Source organism: Euleptes europaea, chromosome 4 (genome assembly GCF_029931775.1).
Source record: "Euleptes europaea isolate rEulEur1 chromosome 4, rEulEur1.hap1, whole genome shotgun sequence".
NCBI lineage: Eukaryota > Metazoa > Chordata > Lepidosauria > Squamata > Sphaerodactylidae > Euleptes > Euleptes europaea.
In genome coordinates this window covers 113,431,940-113,448,558 of record NC_079315.1, presented here as the reverse complement: position 1 = coordinate 113,448,558, position 16,619 = coordinate 113,431,940, and the positions used below count along the sequence as shown (strand labels likewise).

The 16,619-nt window shown below is 43.4% G+C and overlaps 1 protein-coding gene across 2 annotated transcripts in view; it reads right to left on the bottom strand.

Moving 5' to 3' along the window:
- DYM (dymeclin) overlaps nucleotides 1-16,619 on the bottom strand; it is a 227,244-nt gene that overhangs the window by 28,446 nt on the left and 182,179 nt on the right. For both annotated transcript variants that reach the window (XM_056847950.1, XM_056847951.1), the window contains one exon: nucleotides 8,787-8,900. In XM_056847950.1, the coding sequence (XP_056703928.1) occupies nucleotides 8,787-8,900 (114 nt within the window). The remainder of the gene's footprint in view (nucleotides 1-8,786; nucleotides 8,901-16,619) is intronic.

Below are 16,619 nucleotides of genomic sequence, written 5' to 3'. Positions count from 1 at the left end.
CAGACTGTCTATTGCTTATAGCAGCCGAGCCAAAGAGCACCGCGCAAAACACGGGAACTGCCAGACTCCATTTAGAGCTCTTAACTGAAGAACGATGTGATAGGGCTTCGCGCACACGTGATGGCCCTTTAAAGGCCCAGATCGGCCGATAATGCTCCTTCGATACACTGCTGCTATAAGCCACTACGCTGGAAACACGCGGCTGTAAAGAGCAACACTTTTCCCCGTTTTTATTACCCGTGCGATGTAAAAATAAGCCCCGAAAAGCAGCTATGTGTAATAAGGGGAGCTGGATTTTGAAATGTAAATCTCAGCTCCTTTCAGTGTGGGTTGGTAGCAGTGGTCTACCCCCCCCCCCTTTGAGAGGGGCCGTGGCTCAGTGGTAGAGCATCTGTTTAGCATGCAGAAGGTTCCAGGTTCAATCACCGGCATCTCCAGTTAAAGGGACCGGGCAAGTAGGTGATGTGAGTTATACACCCCAGCAAAAAAAAAAAAAAAGTAGCAAAAACGGGTTTGCGAATTCATCAGACACAGAATCATAGGATCATAGAATAGGAAGGTACCACCAGGGTCATCTTGTCCAACCCCCTGCACAATGCAGGAAATTTCTCGGGAGGTGGTGAGCTCTCCTTTCCTGGAGGTTTTTAAGCAGAGGCTAGATGGCGTCTGCAGGCCTGAGGCCCTTAGCCGCTGCCGGTCTGAGTAGACAAGACTGACTTTGATGGACCGAGGGTCTGATTCAGTATAAGGCAGCTTCGTGTGTTCAAACATAAAACAAACAAACCCCAGAAAGCAAAGTATAAGGGGAAAAAAGAGGTTGACATTTTGATCCTGGGGGAGAAATGGTCAAAGCGTGAAGTAACTTGTAACTAGACAGTTTGAATTTTCCTACATTTGGGACTTAAAAACAGTAAAAAACAACAACCCTTAACTTCAAAAACAAGTAATCAATTGTACACAGCAATGCGGATAGTAAGCGTAAATTCTTCAACATGTAACAAGTAGGATTATGCCTTTAGATAAGACACTTGAAAGCTCCCCCCTCCTCTCTTTACAGAAATGTGAACTTTTCCAAAAGCAGAGATCCAGCCATATTTTGAAAGGAGGATATAAAAAAGTCTGATAACCCTTGAAGGGGAAAAGATAAAAGAAAAACAAATGCGTTCTAAAACTTCAGCCCTTCGTTACACAAATGGAGCTGAGATTTGTTACTTGTTTGTTGGCTAAATTATGAGCATAACCAGCCATTTTCAGCCCGTGGGCACCTTTGAAATTTTGACACAGCGTGGTGGGCGCAGCCACAAAATGGCTGCCACAAAATGGCTGCTGCAGGAGGCGGAGCCAGCCACAAAATGGCTGCCGCAGCTTGCCTTCAGTCTTGCAGTGAAGGTCCTTGTGCAGTGGTGGCAGCTGCTGCCAAACAATGTCTTTTTTTAAAAAAATCCGCACAGCCAATCAAATCTCCCACGGCCAATCAGAAGCCCTGCTGGGCAAAAGCCCCCCTGGCCCCACCCATTTCCCAAAAACATTTGGCGAGCACTAGGAAAGGTGTCAGCCGGTGCCATGTTGACCACGGGCACCTTGGTTGGGAATCCTGGGCTTAACCTCTGGCTGATTTGCTACACCTTCGCAAAAGGAGGGTGTGAGACAAATTTACAAGTAAACAACAACAACAACAACAACACAGAGAGAGAGAGAGAGAGCACTTAAAAGAATATCAGGTTAAAACTCTGTGCATATTAAACACTGACAGCCCATTCCTGAGGATTGGGCTGAAAGTGTAGTGGAGGCGGCATGACCCCACCACAGTGTAAGTGCCTTCTTATCACGGAATAAGAGGCACTTACTCTGGCGGTGGGGGCAGTTCCGGCGGCGCCTGGGTGCTCCTCCAACGCAGCAGCCTCTCTGGGACCTAAATCCCGGAGAGGAAATGGGGCGCCGGTGTGGGGGTGAGCGTTCCCAGGGGTGGAGCTGACTGTAGTCAGCTTCCTGAGCCCCTCCAGCCCGGGAACGCCCCCTCCAGCGACAGCGTTTGTGCGCCAGGTTTTTCTTGCCGCTGCATCGCTATTTTCAATGGGGTTATTTTCTCAATTTTCAATTTTGTTAAAGGTCTTTTTTAGCCTTGCAGCGGCCAGGAAATCTCTTTGGAGGTGCCGCGGCGGTGCCTCGGCCACGCCGTTCCCGGCTGCTGCAAGGCTCAGGAATGAGCTGTAAGAATTTCAACACATTTCCCCCGGTGTCTGCAACTATTCTGCCTACTGTAGAATAAATATGGTAATTTAATCGTTTCAGGTGGGTAGCTGTGTTGGACGGGATCTGAGTCAGTAGTTCAAACGGTAGTGTAATGTGCTGACACCTTGACCTCTACCTGTTTGCGAAATCGGTTTTCACTTTCCTATTTTAACAGCCCTGCGAGGTAAGACCGGCTGTCAGAGAATGACTAGACCAGGCAGGGTGGGGATTTGAAGACAGGTCTCCCAGATCCTACCCTCCAAACCTTGCCCTCCTCAGCCTCCACCCCAAAAACCTCCCGCCGGTGGCTAAGAGGGATCTGGAAACCTCAAAAGTCAAACTCTTACTTCTTGATGCCAATGAATGGTAGCCCAGGACCTTTAAAGCTTTGAAACTCTATGGAACAACCCCTTGCAATCTTGGACATAGGGCAGGAGCAGGGAAGAAAATCTATTTACCCTTAGTCTACAAAGGTAGAACGTCTTATGGAAGGCTCCTTAGACGTTGCAATGCCTGGTAATTATATTCTATTGGAGAACTCTGTGGCTGGCTTACACTAAAAACAAAAAAGGGCGGGGAACCGCCCAGATGTTACACGGCCAGTTGTTTCAATGGCAGAAATTCAAGAGAGTCTTGCTAATGCATATTTGCCTGAGGTCATGATGAATTTGGGGAGCCAGCTTTAATGCCAGAATGACAGGTTAAAATAAAATGGCTGTTTCTTTCTGGCGTGGGTCAGAGGTGCTGGTAAATTTCTTAGCTTTCCCTCCTCTGAAAGGTTCCCCCCCAGACTTCTCCCATAAAGATGACTCCCACACCTCAGGGCCTAGAACCAAACGTAGGAAAGGCCAAAATGGCTTGCTTAAACATCAGAACGGCTGATTGACGGCAAGCAATATGAAAGCAAACCTCAGGGGGTTTGGATTCTCGTGTTCAGTCATATTTTAGAATGAATTTCCGGAAACCCAACTAGGGATTCCCCTTCTCTCCCAAAGAAGTCTATACTGATACTTATTAAAACATGCAGTGTAAGGTTTTTTTTCAGACCCAGACGGTACCCAGGGAGAGGTGTGGTGTACATCCTCAGTTTCAAATTCTTGAAATACGGTTTCAGTTACAATGTGAACAAGCTCTCTTTAGGAGAGTTCGTGCACAGGCTGCGGATGCCATGATAAACACCACGGGCGGTTATAGCGAGCAACTCCTTCAACCAACAGCATGCTTTTAACATAACCAGGACCCCGTGTGGAAAAAGGGCTTCTCTTTGTAACACCAAAAAAACCCAACACTTGGAAGGAATGGCAGTTTCAAAATTCTTCTCAGAGTTTTTCTGGAGAAAGTACTTTTAGCGGATATGTTGGTGGCATTTTAACATTTCAACAAGTCAAAACACAACACTGTTCCTTTTTTTTTTTTTTTTGGTATGAATGTTCTGTAACAACTTGCCAAAGTAAGTCTTTTAGAAATGCCTAGTTTTCGTCAATGCATACTGAGAAATGGTGTGTACTCTGTAACACCAAATAAAATAGATATGAAAACATGAGGCTGCCAGCTGAGCAACACGAAGCTGCCTTATACTGAATCAGACCCTTGCTCCATCAAAGTCAGTATTGTCTACTCAGACCGGCAGTTGCTCTCCAGGGTCTCAGGCAGAGGTCTTTCACATCACCTACTTGCCTAGTCCCTTTAACTGGAGATGCCGGGACTTGAACCTAGGACCTTCTGCATGCCAAGCAGATGCTCTACCACTGAACCACGGCCCTTCTCAGTCCATCCAGCCTTGTTTTGTCTACCCAGACTGGCAGCAGCTTTCCAGGGTCCCACATTTTTAAACTGGCAATGCCAGCGACTGAGCCTGGAACCTTCCTCTACTGCGAAACATGTGCGCCACCACTAAGCTCTGGGAACCTCATCCTGAGCTAGAAATAAAATCTGAACTCTGGCTATGACTCTAGGGATATCGCCTGCACTATCCTCCAAAAAACCAGGTGCATACTCAAATAGCTGCTTTGCTTTTAAGTTGCTCTCGAGCTAATCCCTCCTCCTCCTACACTGCTTTGTAGAGGCTACAGAACCATGCTGGGGGGGGGGGGGTTTACCAGGGAAGCACGCGGGAAAATTCTATGGCGCTCAGTGACAACGCTTGCAAGCCCTCTTGGATTGTATTTATTCGGCTTGCAAAATCAATTGGGGAAGCAAACACACTCCTGCATATACGCGCTACATCTTCCATTTTTATTCTGATTACAAGGATTTGAGGCCTCGTGTAAATGTGAAATAGGGTGAGGGAGGATGGGGAGTGAGTCAGGGTCAGAGAGGAAAGAGCAGGGAGCAGCCGTGGGCGGGGAGGCGGTAGAGACCAGACTGGAGCATGAAAAGCCACACTGCTCCCCCCTCCCACTCTTTCTCTTTACTTCTTTCAAGCTCCCTTGACCAAAAGGTCTTGAGCAGTAAAAGAGAGCCTTTTTTTCTTTTAGGAAAATATGGTGCAGAGATACTTGGCTACTGCCAATGTTGTTCTTGGGTCTCTATCCGCCAGCAAAAAGTGGACTGCTTAAACTTTTGTTCTGGTGGCAAGTAATATCATTAAAATGGGGTAATCCATTGATTGTAATAGGAATTATATTGGGGTGGGGGCATTCCAACAACATATGGGATAATGAATCCACTCTCTTCAGATCACATGGACAAAGCCTATCTTGAACAAGGATATCTTCCATTTAACACTGCTGAAGGGGCGGCATTGAAGTGAGGAAGCACAAATGCTCTGCGGAACTATTAAATTGCTAAAATAAGCTGGAGTTCGCAAAGATGGAAGGATACCTAAAAATTAGGTAGAGCATACTCTCCTAGCACGCATGATAGAGCTGGAGTAATCTAATTTTTTTAAATATAGATCTTGATGGCTAATGTACCCCCTACACTGGTTTCTGAATCAACACCCCACTATTCTTTCCTGAATAAGAGTCAAATTGCTTTTAATTTTTTTAAATGGCAGTGGAAATTCTCCGGACTACAAGTTCACACAACCCCAATTATCTAGTGGCTACTATTCACTCCCCCACTCGTGCCATGGAAGCTTGCTGGGTGACCTTGGGCCAGTGACACACTCTCAGCCTAATTCACCTTACAGGGTTGCTGTGGGGATCAAATGGAGGAGAGGAGAATGATGTGAGTCACTTTGGGTCCCCATTAGGGAGAAAGGCTGGGTATAAATGTATTAAATAAAACTACGCGAGATCTGGGCCAAGAGGATAAGATGCTGATAAGAACTTTGGCATGCAGAAGGTCCCAGGTTCAATTCCCGGCATCTCCAGCTAGAAGGACCACACAGTAGATGATGGGAAAGACCTCAGCCTGAGATCCTGGAGAGCTGCTGACAGTCTAAGTAGACAATACTGACCCTTGATGGACCAAGGATCTGATTCAGTAGAAGTTAGATTCATGTGTTCATGTGACCTGCAAAGGAATGGGCTAATACTGATTTCATTCCCCCCTCCCCCCGCCAACTTTGGCTGCATATTTTAATAGCAATCTTTAGCATTCTGCTAAGCGGAACAAGTTTCAATAAATGCTAGATACTTCACACCATGCTGGCAAAGTACAGCATAAGAGAACGCCGGCAAGTATGTGGGAAACGCACAAAAGGAGAAAAGGAAAGGGTAAAAAGCAAGCGGCCCACTGCGAAATAAAATGGGGGAAATCCAACAGAGGAAAACCATTTGTAAAATAAATGTTTTCTCTTCAAATGGCTTAACCAGCAGGAAGTTTCTTTCAAAAGCGTTTAAATGTGATCTTTTAAACGTTGCTCATTCTATGAACTCAAATGTCAACTTCCAGTTAATAACGTCTGGCGTTCAGAACAGGTTTTCCCACTTACTGCAAAAAAAAAAAAAAAGATAATAAAAATAAAATAAAACAAAACCCAGCAGTTATCTTCTGGCTAACTTCCCTGAAAAACCTGAGATAAACTCCCAGACTCCAGACACGGGTCTCACTCCTCTCAGAGGCTCTTAATCCTCAGACTACAGATAATTTCACCCAAAGGAAGAAAAAAAAGACTGTGAACTTTGGGAAGGGAATTAAAAAATAAAAAGATACTGAAGCCAATTTTCACTTATCGCTCTGATCTTTAAATTACTCTTAATAATCTTCTTTTGCAATAAAAACAGGGAGTCTGCCATGCGGGCTGTCGTCTGCGAGGGAGACGGTTCTGTCTGTCAGGGCTGCGGCTTCCACCCCGGGACCCAGGCATATTAGCTTCATTTATCTCCTCCCGCGTGGGGCGAACGGAGAAATCCAAGAGCTGGTTATTTCAGCACCTGCCGCTTTTATCTCCGGGCTTCTGCTGGAATCTGCTACGAAGGCTAATTACCCAGTTTGGACTTTCCCTGCCCGACACCGCGCAGGGACCGCTTTAAAGCGAGGGCTAATTGTCTCCCGCTTATCTTGGACAGCAGTCCCGTAAAGATGCTTTGGGAGTTTCCAGTTCTGAGGGAACTGTCTGTCAAACACGTTCACCCACACCTGGGCAGGCCGAGGCCTATCTCGACTGGAGGGTCGCTTTGGTAGGCCCCCCCACCCTGCCTTGGACAGCGCACAACGGTTTCGCTAGATCAAAACCCACATTCACCCTGCAGTCTCATATCAAATTTTCCACTGAGTTCTCAGCGATACGCAGCTTATGCTCATTGGGAAAGCGAGTAAACGTCTGGCAAATGTCTTTGGTTACATGCACAGTATAAACACTCTTCTCGGTTATCAAAACAGCAGCAAGTCCTTGTTATCTGAATTCACAGTGTCTGCCTCAGAAGGATGCTTCGCCACATCAATAAGGGCTTTTGCTTATGTGAATTGCTTGCTTTCCTAAAGTTCCAACTGCTGACGGAGTCAGAGCTGGTTCTGACATCATGGTCTACAATCAGGGGCTTGGAGTTTGACGTGATCCCTGCACATAAAATTACGGAAATATACTGAGACTGGCTCTCCACTTAACCTTCCAGATGTGGGTCAGTGATCAGCATTCTAAATTTTCCTTAGGTCTCTGGTCTTGGACCTGCCCCCAAGGAAGTTAAACGAATTACCGGCTCCTAAAAGATTGCCGTTATAAAAGAGGGGTTCTCTTCCAGTAATTAGATTTCTCATCTACTTTGTGTCTCAACTTGAGACTTTTTCTGGGAGATGTGAAGCGGAGGAAGGCAAATTTGATAGGAAATGAAGGATACTAACTGCAAATCTACAAGTTTCACGTGCAAAAGTAAAGCACCGAGTCCTGTGAAGTTCTACTAGTTCAAAGCAACGGAAAGCTGATAGATTAATAGAACCACAGAGTTGGAAGGGCACCTCCAGGGTCATCTAGTCCAACCCCCTGCACAACGCAGGAAATTCATCAACTACCTCCCCCCCACACCCCCAGTGACCCCTGCTGCAGGAAATATGCTTCCTGACCCCAAAGTGGCGACCAGCATTTCCCAGGGCATGTAAGAAAGGGTCATGAGAGACAAACACCAATACAACCCCAGTGCACTTAACAACAGGCCAGACCTCTGAGGCTGGGTGTGGGTCAAGGAGGGACAATGCCCCTTCCCCTTTCAGCAAATTCTGCTTTAACCCAATTTGGATGATACCCCCCCACACACATTTAATGGGGAAGCAGATCGCACTTTGACTCCCCTCCACATTCACCACACCTGCCCTGCCACCAAACACCCATGGATGGATGTAACATTTGATTTCCCTATGCAGTGCATCAGTTCAATGTGGGTCGGTTCTGAAGGGTGCAATCAATAAGGCACATAAAGCTTGCAGTACTGTGGAATTCTGGGCCCATGCAGGTTGGATTTGATTGGTAGGGTTGCCAACCCCCAGGTGGCGGCTGGAGATATCCTGCTATTACAACTGATCTACAACCGACAGAGATCAGTTCCCCTGGAGAAAACGGCCGCTTTGGCAATTGGACTCAATGGCATTGAAGTCCCTCCCCTCCCCAAACCCCGCCCTCCTCAGGCTCCATCCCAAAAACCTCCCGCCGGTGGCGAAGAGGGACCTGGCAACCCTATTGATTGGTGAACGTGACAACCTTGCACAGATGGCTGGTGGTCCTAGAGGCCGGAAAGGCATGGCCGGGTGTGCGAACATACCTGACAGATGCTTCCACAATGCAGGACAGAGGGAATGCAGGGGATTCTCATGTCCAAACTGGGTCGTGGAAGTGTATAATATAAACATATACAATACACACACACACACCGTTCTTTTTAAAAAAGGACAAATTATCTTTGAAGTGCTACTTTGTGGAACGATTTGGGGAGGGGCTGTGGCTCAGCGGTAGAGCATCTGCATGGCATGCGGAAGGTCCCAGGTTCAATCCCCGGCATCTCCAGTTAAAGGGACTAGCCAAGTAGGTGATGTGAAAGACCCCTGCCTGAGACCCTGGAGAGCCGCTGCCAGTCTGAGTAGACAGTACTGACTTTGATGGACTGAGGGTCTGATTCAGTAGAAGGCAGCTTCATGTGTTCATGTGATGTTCTCGTCCTGGCTCTGCTAGTACTTACTCTAAGCCTGTCTCTGGGAAGGGCAACTGCGCCTTGCTTGATGATTTCCAGAACGCGCTCCACTGACAGCTCGGCCCCGGCCTGCTCAATCCGTGAGCTGAAGAAGCTGATCACCTGAAGAGAGACATAAACAAGCGGGAGGGCGGGTTAATTAAGCCATGGCAGAATGTCTGCGGCAGGTATTTCGCAGAGCGCTGGTTCCCTGAAAACTTCCAAAGCAGACCGAGGAAGTGATTTATGCAAAGCTATAGTGATGTTTTAAAATTTATGTGACTCAAATGTCAAGTCTAATGCTACGTTAAAACAATATTTGGGCATTCGTGAACCAATTTATTTAGGGAATTTTAGCTTTATTCTTATCATCTCCATATGCAATATGACCGTGACCCAAAGATGTATGTAGTATGAGACTTTTTATTGACATTTTTATGGCAGGATGTTTTAACCATCTATTTTCTATTTTTATTCCAGAACACCATTTTACTCAGTCACATATATTATGTTCTTGACACACATAATGGCATAACTGTATTTAGGATTTTATGTTTGTAGACCACTGAAGAAGGTTTTACTACCGAAATGTGTCTGGTCTTAGCTTTGGTATTTTTCCTGGTTGTACTATTGTGTTTATTTGTTTTGTATGTTGAATATCCACATTGGATACATAGAGGCTTGAACAGGGCTAGATATAAATTGTTATATCAATATCCCGTTGCAGCAGTATGCATAGCAGGTTCTCTGAGTTCTAAGCTTATAAAAATCTCTAGCCCTTTCCCTTGTGGACATATAAGGGGAAAGGCATATTTCCCAACAGAAAGGGCTAGAGTTTATTTTTTCAAAAAAAAACCCCAAAAAACCGGAAGCTGGAAATTCACAGAACTTGTTACATCTGTTGCTACAAAGGTATGTCGATACAATGATATTCCAGTGCTGATCTTAAAAAAAAAAAAAAACCCTGCAAAATCCCTGGTGGCCCAGGAGAGGGGGTGGGTGGCAGATGCTGGGCCTGGGACAAGGAAACGGCAGGGAAATCTGCCATGTGGAAGCTCTGTTGCCACTGTGCTTTATCTGAAGCCACACCCGCAACAGGGAACCCACACAAGCCCCTCTACATGTCAGCCAGCCTTTCCTTGGACAACAAATCACACAAGCTGTTTTTCAGTCTCTGATACAGATGCCCTGCTGCTGTTCATGTAAACTGCACTGGATCAGGGCTTTCACTACTCATTTAAATAGGAAAAAAATTCCCTAAGAAAGCCCTTTCAGAATACGCTGGATGATTTACCTCTCGTAGCGCACGTGACCCTGTTTTGCAATACGTTATAAAAAGAAAGCTCTAGAAACGGTTTGAACAATATAGTTCTTGGAAACATGAATAGAAGAAGAAGAGGTGGTTTTTATATGCTGACTTTCTCTACCACTTAAGGAAGAATCAAACCGGCTTACAATCCCCGTTCCCTCCCCCTCCCGGCAACAGACACCCTGTGAGGTAGGTGGGGCTGAGAGAGCTGTGACTAGCCCAAGGAAACCCAGCTGGCTTCATGTGTAGGAGTGGGGAAACAAATCCAGTTCACCAGATTAGCCTCCGCCGGTCATGTGGAGGAGTGGGGGAATCAAACCCGGTTGTCCAGATCAGAGCCTACCGTTCCAAACCACCACTCCTAACCACTACACCACGCTGGCTCTCTTGAGAAATCAGGGCGACCTATCAATGAAGAGAAGCAATGCCCTCGGGCTCCAGAAGTACATGTTGTTGTTGTTGTTGTTATTGCTTATACTCCATCTTATACCACCCTGAGCCCCGTCTTGGCCGGAGGGTGAGGGCAGGATACAAATCGAAACAATACATAAATAAATCTTTCTCACGAGGACTCAAGGCAGGTGACAAGTATGATAAAAAATGTCAGTCGATCAGTAAACAGAGAACAAAATGTGGGACCATCAGAAGGCTTTGCTCAGATAGGAAACTCCAGCAGCGGAGAGGTGGTCCTGCAGGTACGTGCATCGGATATGCCTTTAAGGGCTTTGTAGGTGATAGCTAGAACCTTTGATAGTCTGCTTCAAGGACCGGGAAGTGGTTTCCTGCATTGCACTAAGGTGCCAGAGACGCCTTTGTACTCCCAGAGCGAGACACCCAACTGGAGCCGTTAAGCCTAATTAGGCCTGTACAAACTCTGCTGCTATTAGTAAAACAAAAGACAGCTGATGGTTTGATTACTCTGGGATTCAAATTAGACCCAAGGTTCCTGCAAGCAAGTACAGGCATTACCTCCTGTTTTAGAGTGGGGAGATTTGTCAGGCTTGCAAACAAATCTCGTCAGGATATGCTTAAAGTGCAAAGCAAATGTAATTCAACAGGAGGAAGAGAAAAAAAAAAAACCTCAGCAAAGGAATAAGGATAGCCTGCCGCTTCTAATCACTCCCTACAAACGAATCCTGAACACGTTTCTTCCCCCAAAATGTAAAACTCCACCAAGTAACCCTTACAAACTCCAACATTATTAGGACGAATATGCTTAGATAGTGTCCCCATTTCCCTAGGAAAGGGGTCCCCAACCTTTTTCAGCCTGTGAGTACCTTTGGAATTCCCGGCACAGCGTGGAGGGGGGCTCAGCCACAAAATGGCTGCCCCAGGAGGTGGACCCAGCCACAAAATAGCTGCCGCAGCTTATCTTCAGTCACACAGTGAACCTCCTTGCATTGTGGTGGCAGCTGCTGCCAAAGCAACGTCTTTAAAAATCTGCATAGCCAATCAAATCTCCAATGACCAATAAGACGTCTTGCTGGGCTAGGGCTGCCAACCTCCAGGTACTATCAGTAACAAAAATAGGGCACCTCCGTGTGCAATAAGTAGTGGAAACACACATCTGACACAGAAGGCTATAAACAATGTGTGGCTGTACAAATTACTATATTCTGAGTACAAAAATATGCAACACGCATATACATTCCTTAAATCAACATATAGTACAGTTTGGTGCACATCAAAAATTCTCATTCATTCATGCATATACGTATGAGCTCCTAATTCAAATAATAGTAAATCATAGTTCCAATAAAGTTGCTGGTAACTGTACTATGTGTTGATTTAAGGAATGTATATGCATGTTGCATATTTTTGTACTCAGAATATAGTAATTTGTACAGCCACACATTGTTTATAGCCTTCTGTGTCAGATTTGTGTTTCAACCTCCAGGTACTAGCTGGAGATCTCCTGCTATTACAACTAATCTCCAGCCAATAGAGATCAGTTCACCTGGAGAAAATGGCCGCTTTGGCCATTGGCTCTGAAGCCCCTCCCCTCCCCAAACCCCGCCTTCTCAAGCTCCGCCCCCAAAACCTCCTGTTGGTGGCGAAGAGGGACCTGGCATCCCTCTGCTGGGCACAAGTATCACCTGGCCCTGTCCACTTTCTGAAAATACTTGGCAGGTGCCAGGAAAGGTGTCGGCAGGTACCATGACACCCATGGGCACCACACTGGGAACCCCTGCCCTAGGAGTTTACAAACTAGTTGTATGGGCAAACACTCTTACAAACAATCCCCAGAGGTGTTTCATCTCCATCAGTATTGGAAAGGGAGCTTATTTGTGAGCAGCGACAGGCGTTATCAACAATTTCCCTTCTTCACAACATTGCTTGTGGGCGTTTTCACACATGCCGAATAATGCACTTTCAATCCACTTTTAATGCACTTTGACAGGGTCAATTTTGATGCTCGCTCAAAGCTCTTTTTTAAAATGCAACCTTTAAAATGCCTATTCACGGTCCCGATGCAAAAGGAGAAATTCTAACCCCCACTTTCCTACTCCTTCGTTTCCATAGCCATTAGCAATTGCCATTTGCATAGCTAACACGCGGCTGTGATTTTGCATGCTTCCTTGAGGGGATTTTTCAAGGCGGAGCGGAGCAAACACAAAAGGTCGCGTTAAAGGGGCTCTTAAGAAATGCGAAGCAGGTATGCACCGGCTTCGCAGTCACTTCTTGAATGATGGTTCAGCATGAAAAACTCAAAATGCGGGGCACTTCAGCCTGGAACGCACTGCTAATTACCAAGCATAAATGGCCTGTGTGAAATGACAAAATCCACTTGCAAACAATCGTTACAGTGCATTGAAAGTGGACTGAATCTGTCAGTGAAATTTCTGGTTTTCGACGTATTAAGACCACATCATTTGCATAACTTCTCATTTTATGTTCTTGATCTTCATATCTTATTCCTTCTATTTTAGGGTCAGCTCTTATCTTATTTGCAAGTATCTCCATTGCCAAATCAAACAGTAAAGGGGACAGGACAACCTTGCCTTGTCCCTTTTTGTATTTCAAATTGTTCTGTTAACATCCCATTGATCAATAATCTCGCACTTTGGTTGGTGTATAAGGCCTTTATGGCTTTCAGAAATTATATGCCACAGTCTGTTTGTTGTAGCGTTTCCATCAAAAAGTTCCAGGAAATATTATCTAAAGCTTTCTCAGCGTCCAAAAATAACATTGCTGCTTTTTCTTTTTTATTCTTGATGTAATTAATCGCCACCAAAACCACTCAAACATTATCTTTCTTTATCACAAGATGGAGGGAGGTGTAGGGAAAGTCAATATTTCTTTGATTATATACAAATATTTTTAACAATGTTTCCTATCTGTTTTTACTTTTTATTGTTTATGTCAATTGTTAAACTATGTGTTTAATATTTTTGGAAAAATAATAAAAAAATTAAAAAAAACATTATCTTTCAATTGTCTCTGGAATAAAACCAGTTTGATCAGGGTGTATGATCTTCGTGATACATCTCTTCATCCTTTGAGTTAGTATTGAGGCAAAAATTTTATAATCAACATTTAAGAGTGAAATTGGCCTATACGCCTTGGGGAGGTGGCTTTCCGCTTTGTCTTTTGGAATTAAAGAAATGTGTGCCTCATTCCATGTTTCCGGAACTTTTTCTTCGAATAATAGATCACTGAAGACCTTTTGTAATTGAGGGATTAATATAAAGTCCATCTTTTTGTAATAACTTGCCGTAAAAAAGGGCCTGGTGCTTTCTCTGGTTTTAAATTTCTTAAAACATCCGATATTTCTTGTACAGTAACTTTTTGATTTAAAAATTTTCTATCTTCTTCCTCGAATTTTTTAAGGTTTGTTGGCTGTACATAGGATTGTATACCTATTTGTGGTGTGTCATTGTTTCGATACAGCTGTGTGTAATATTCTTTAAAGACTTCTTGAATACCTTCCGCTTTGCTTGTCAATTGTCCGTTTTTATGTACAGCGGTAATTCTCCTTTTGGTTGACTCTTTTTTTCAAAGTATTTGCTAGAAGTCTTCCTGGTTCATTTGCCTCTTCAAAATGCTTATGCTTTACGAATCTCAATTTTTTTTTGCATCTCTTCTATCTCCATACTTTCAATCTTATTTTTAAGGCTTGTGATCTTCAACAAATCTTGTTTTTTCCCAAATCTGTGATTCTCCTCTTCTAGTAGTCTTAGTTGAGAATGAAAACTTTTCAGTCTTTCTTCTCTTTCCCTTTTCACTTTTTTGGCAATTGTTATCAATCTTCCTCTCATATATGCTTTACCGGCATCCCATATTGTTCTAGATTCCATACCTGGGGTGCAATTAGTTTCAAAGAAGTACTTTATTTCCTCTTGACACTGAGTAACGATATCTCTTCTCAAGAACAAATTATCATTCATTCGCCATCTTCTTGATCCCCTTCGGTCCCCACGGATTATAATTTGTAATGGATTGTGATCTGCAAATGTCGCAGGTAATATCTCTGCTTCTTCCAAATTTGTAAGTAAGGTATTTGAAATCCATCCAAGATCGATTCTTGAATAGGAATTGTGTCTGTTAGAAAAATATGTGTAATCCTTCTTATGGGGATGTTTAAATCACCATACGTCTGACAAATTCCAATCTTGAAGATATTGATGGACTATCTTTGGTAATTTGTTCCCTTTCAATGGTCAACGCCAAAGAAGAATGTGAAATATTTAGGTGTTAAGATACCAGTGGGACCAGATACACTTTTTGACTTAAACTACAAAATAATTTGGGGAAAAATAGAAGAAGATCTTCAAAGATGGACTAGACTACAGATTTCATGGTTGGGTCGTATAGCGGTGTTGAAAATGAATATTATGCCTAGACATAACTTTTTGTTTCAAACAATCCCAATCCATATAAATTCATCTATATTGTCCAAATGGCCGAGAAAATTGAACAATTTTGTCTGGAATGGTAAAAAACCTAGAGTGAGATTTGCAGTTTTACAAGATGAGAAAAGTAGAGGCGGATTAAATCTACCCAATCTTAAACTATATCATCAGGCAGCCACTTTGGCAGCATTGACAGATTGGATTATATGTCCTGAAGATAGAATAGCTAGATTAGAAAAAGTGGATCTTGGACACGGCTTTCATCAATGGCTTTGGACAAAAAAAGACACTAGTAAATCTAAAAATGTAAATACAGAGAATCTACCATTGCAGATGATAAATGTATGGAATTCATTAAAGAGATTTCTTAGCCCATCGCCACCTGGATTAATGTCTCCAATAGAAGCATATGCCGACTTTGCAAGCAGGAGTAATAATGACTTACTTACTTACAATGATTGTATCAAGAAAGACGGCCAAGTGAAAACTTTACAGGAACTTCATGAAGAGAACATTAAGATTTCGTGGTATGTATACCATCAAATAATACATGCTTTGAGAAAAGACTATGTACAAGAAGGAAAACAAAGGAAGCTAACAGAATTTGAAATCTTGATTACTAAAACACAAGATCATCTTCTGTCAAAACTTTATAAACTATTGCTGACTATAGAAACAGCATCTGAGCAAGTAAAAACATGTATGGTGAAGGGGATGCAGAATTTAGGGGAGATGATCCCGATGCAAACTTGGGAGAAAATGTGGAAAACAGACATTAAGTTTACCAAATCGCAAGCTGTAAAAGAAAACTGGTACAAGATGTTTTATAGATGGCACTACGCACCGAAAGATTTGCAGAAGATGTATAAATCAAATCAGGCAAACTGTTGGAAATGTTCTGATACAGAACGGACATATTTCCATCAATGGTGGACATGCAAGAAAGTACAAACTTTTTGGGAAAAGATACACAAGGAAATACAAGACTTAACGAACACCAACTTTCAACTAGAAGCAAAATACTTTTTACTGAGTATCATTCCACCAAAAATCCCACCCAACCAAAGAGAGCTGTACCAATATGCTACAACAGTGGCAAGATTATCACTGGCGCAAAAATGGAAAGACAAGGAGATACCAGATTTGAATATGTGGATTACAAAAATGTATGAATACGCGATGATGTCAAAACTTTCCACCTTGCTACATCAGGAAATGTATGAGGAGCACAAGCAAAAATGGCAAACTTTTTATGATAAATATGATAGTTGATAAGTATATATTTTAGATGATACCATTATGATATTAATGATAGTTCTATGTAATAGATTGAAAGGTAACACCAGAGATATCAATTATAATATCAGAGAATTGCTACAGGAATGTTATAATAATAATAGAAGGTAAAGTAAGATTTTGTTAGAGATGATGATTTAGAATGTCCGTACGCCGGTGTAATAGAAATGAAACATGAACAACGACTTATTATTCGCTTCCCTGTTTTCCCTTTCCTATGTCCTGTAACAAAAATAATAAAAAAATTATAAAAAAAGAAGAAAAAAAAGAAAGTGGACTGAAAGTACATTATTCGGCATGTGTGAAAGTGCCCTGCGTCTATTTCAGGCCAGCAACTGGCCATTGTGGCAAATGGCTTTAGCCATTCTTCACTTTATTATTTGG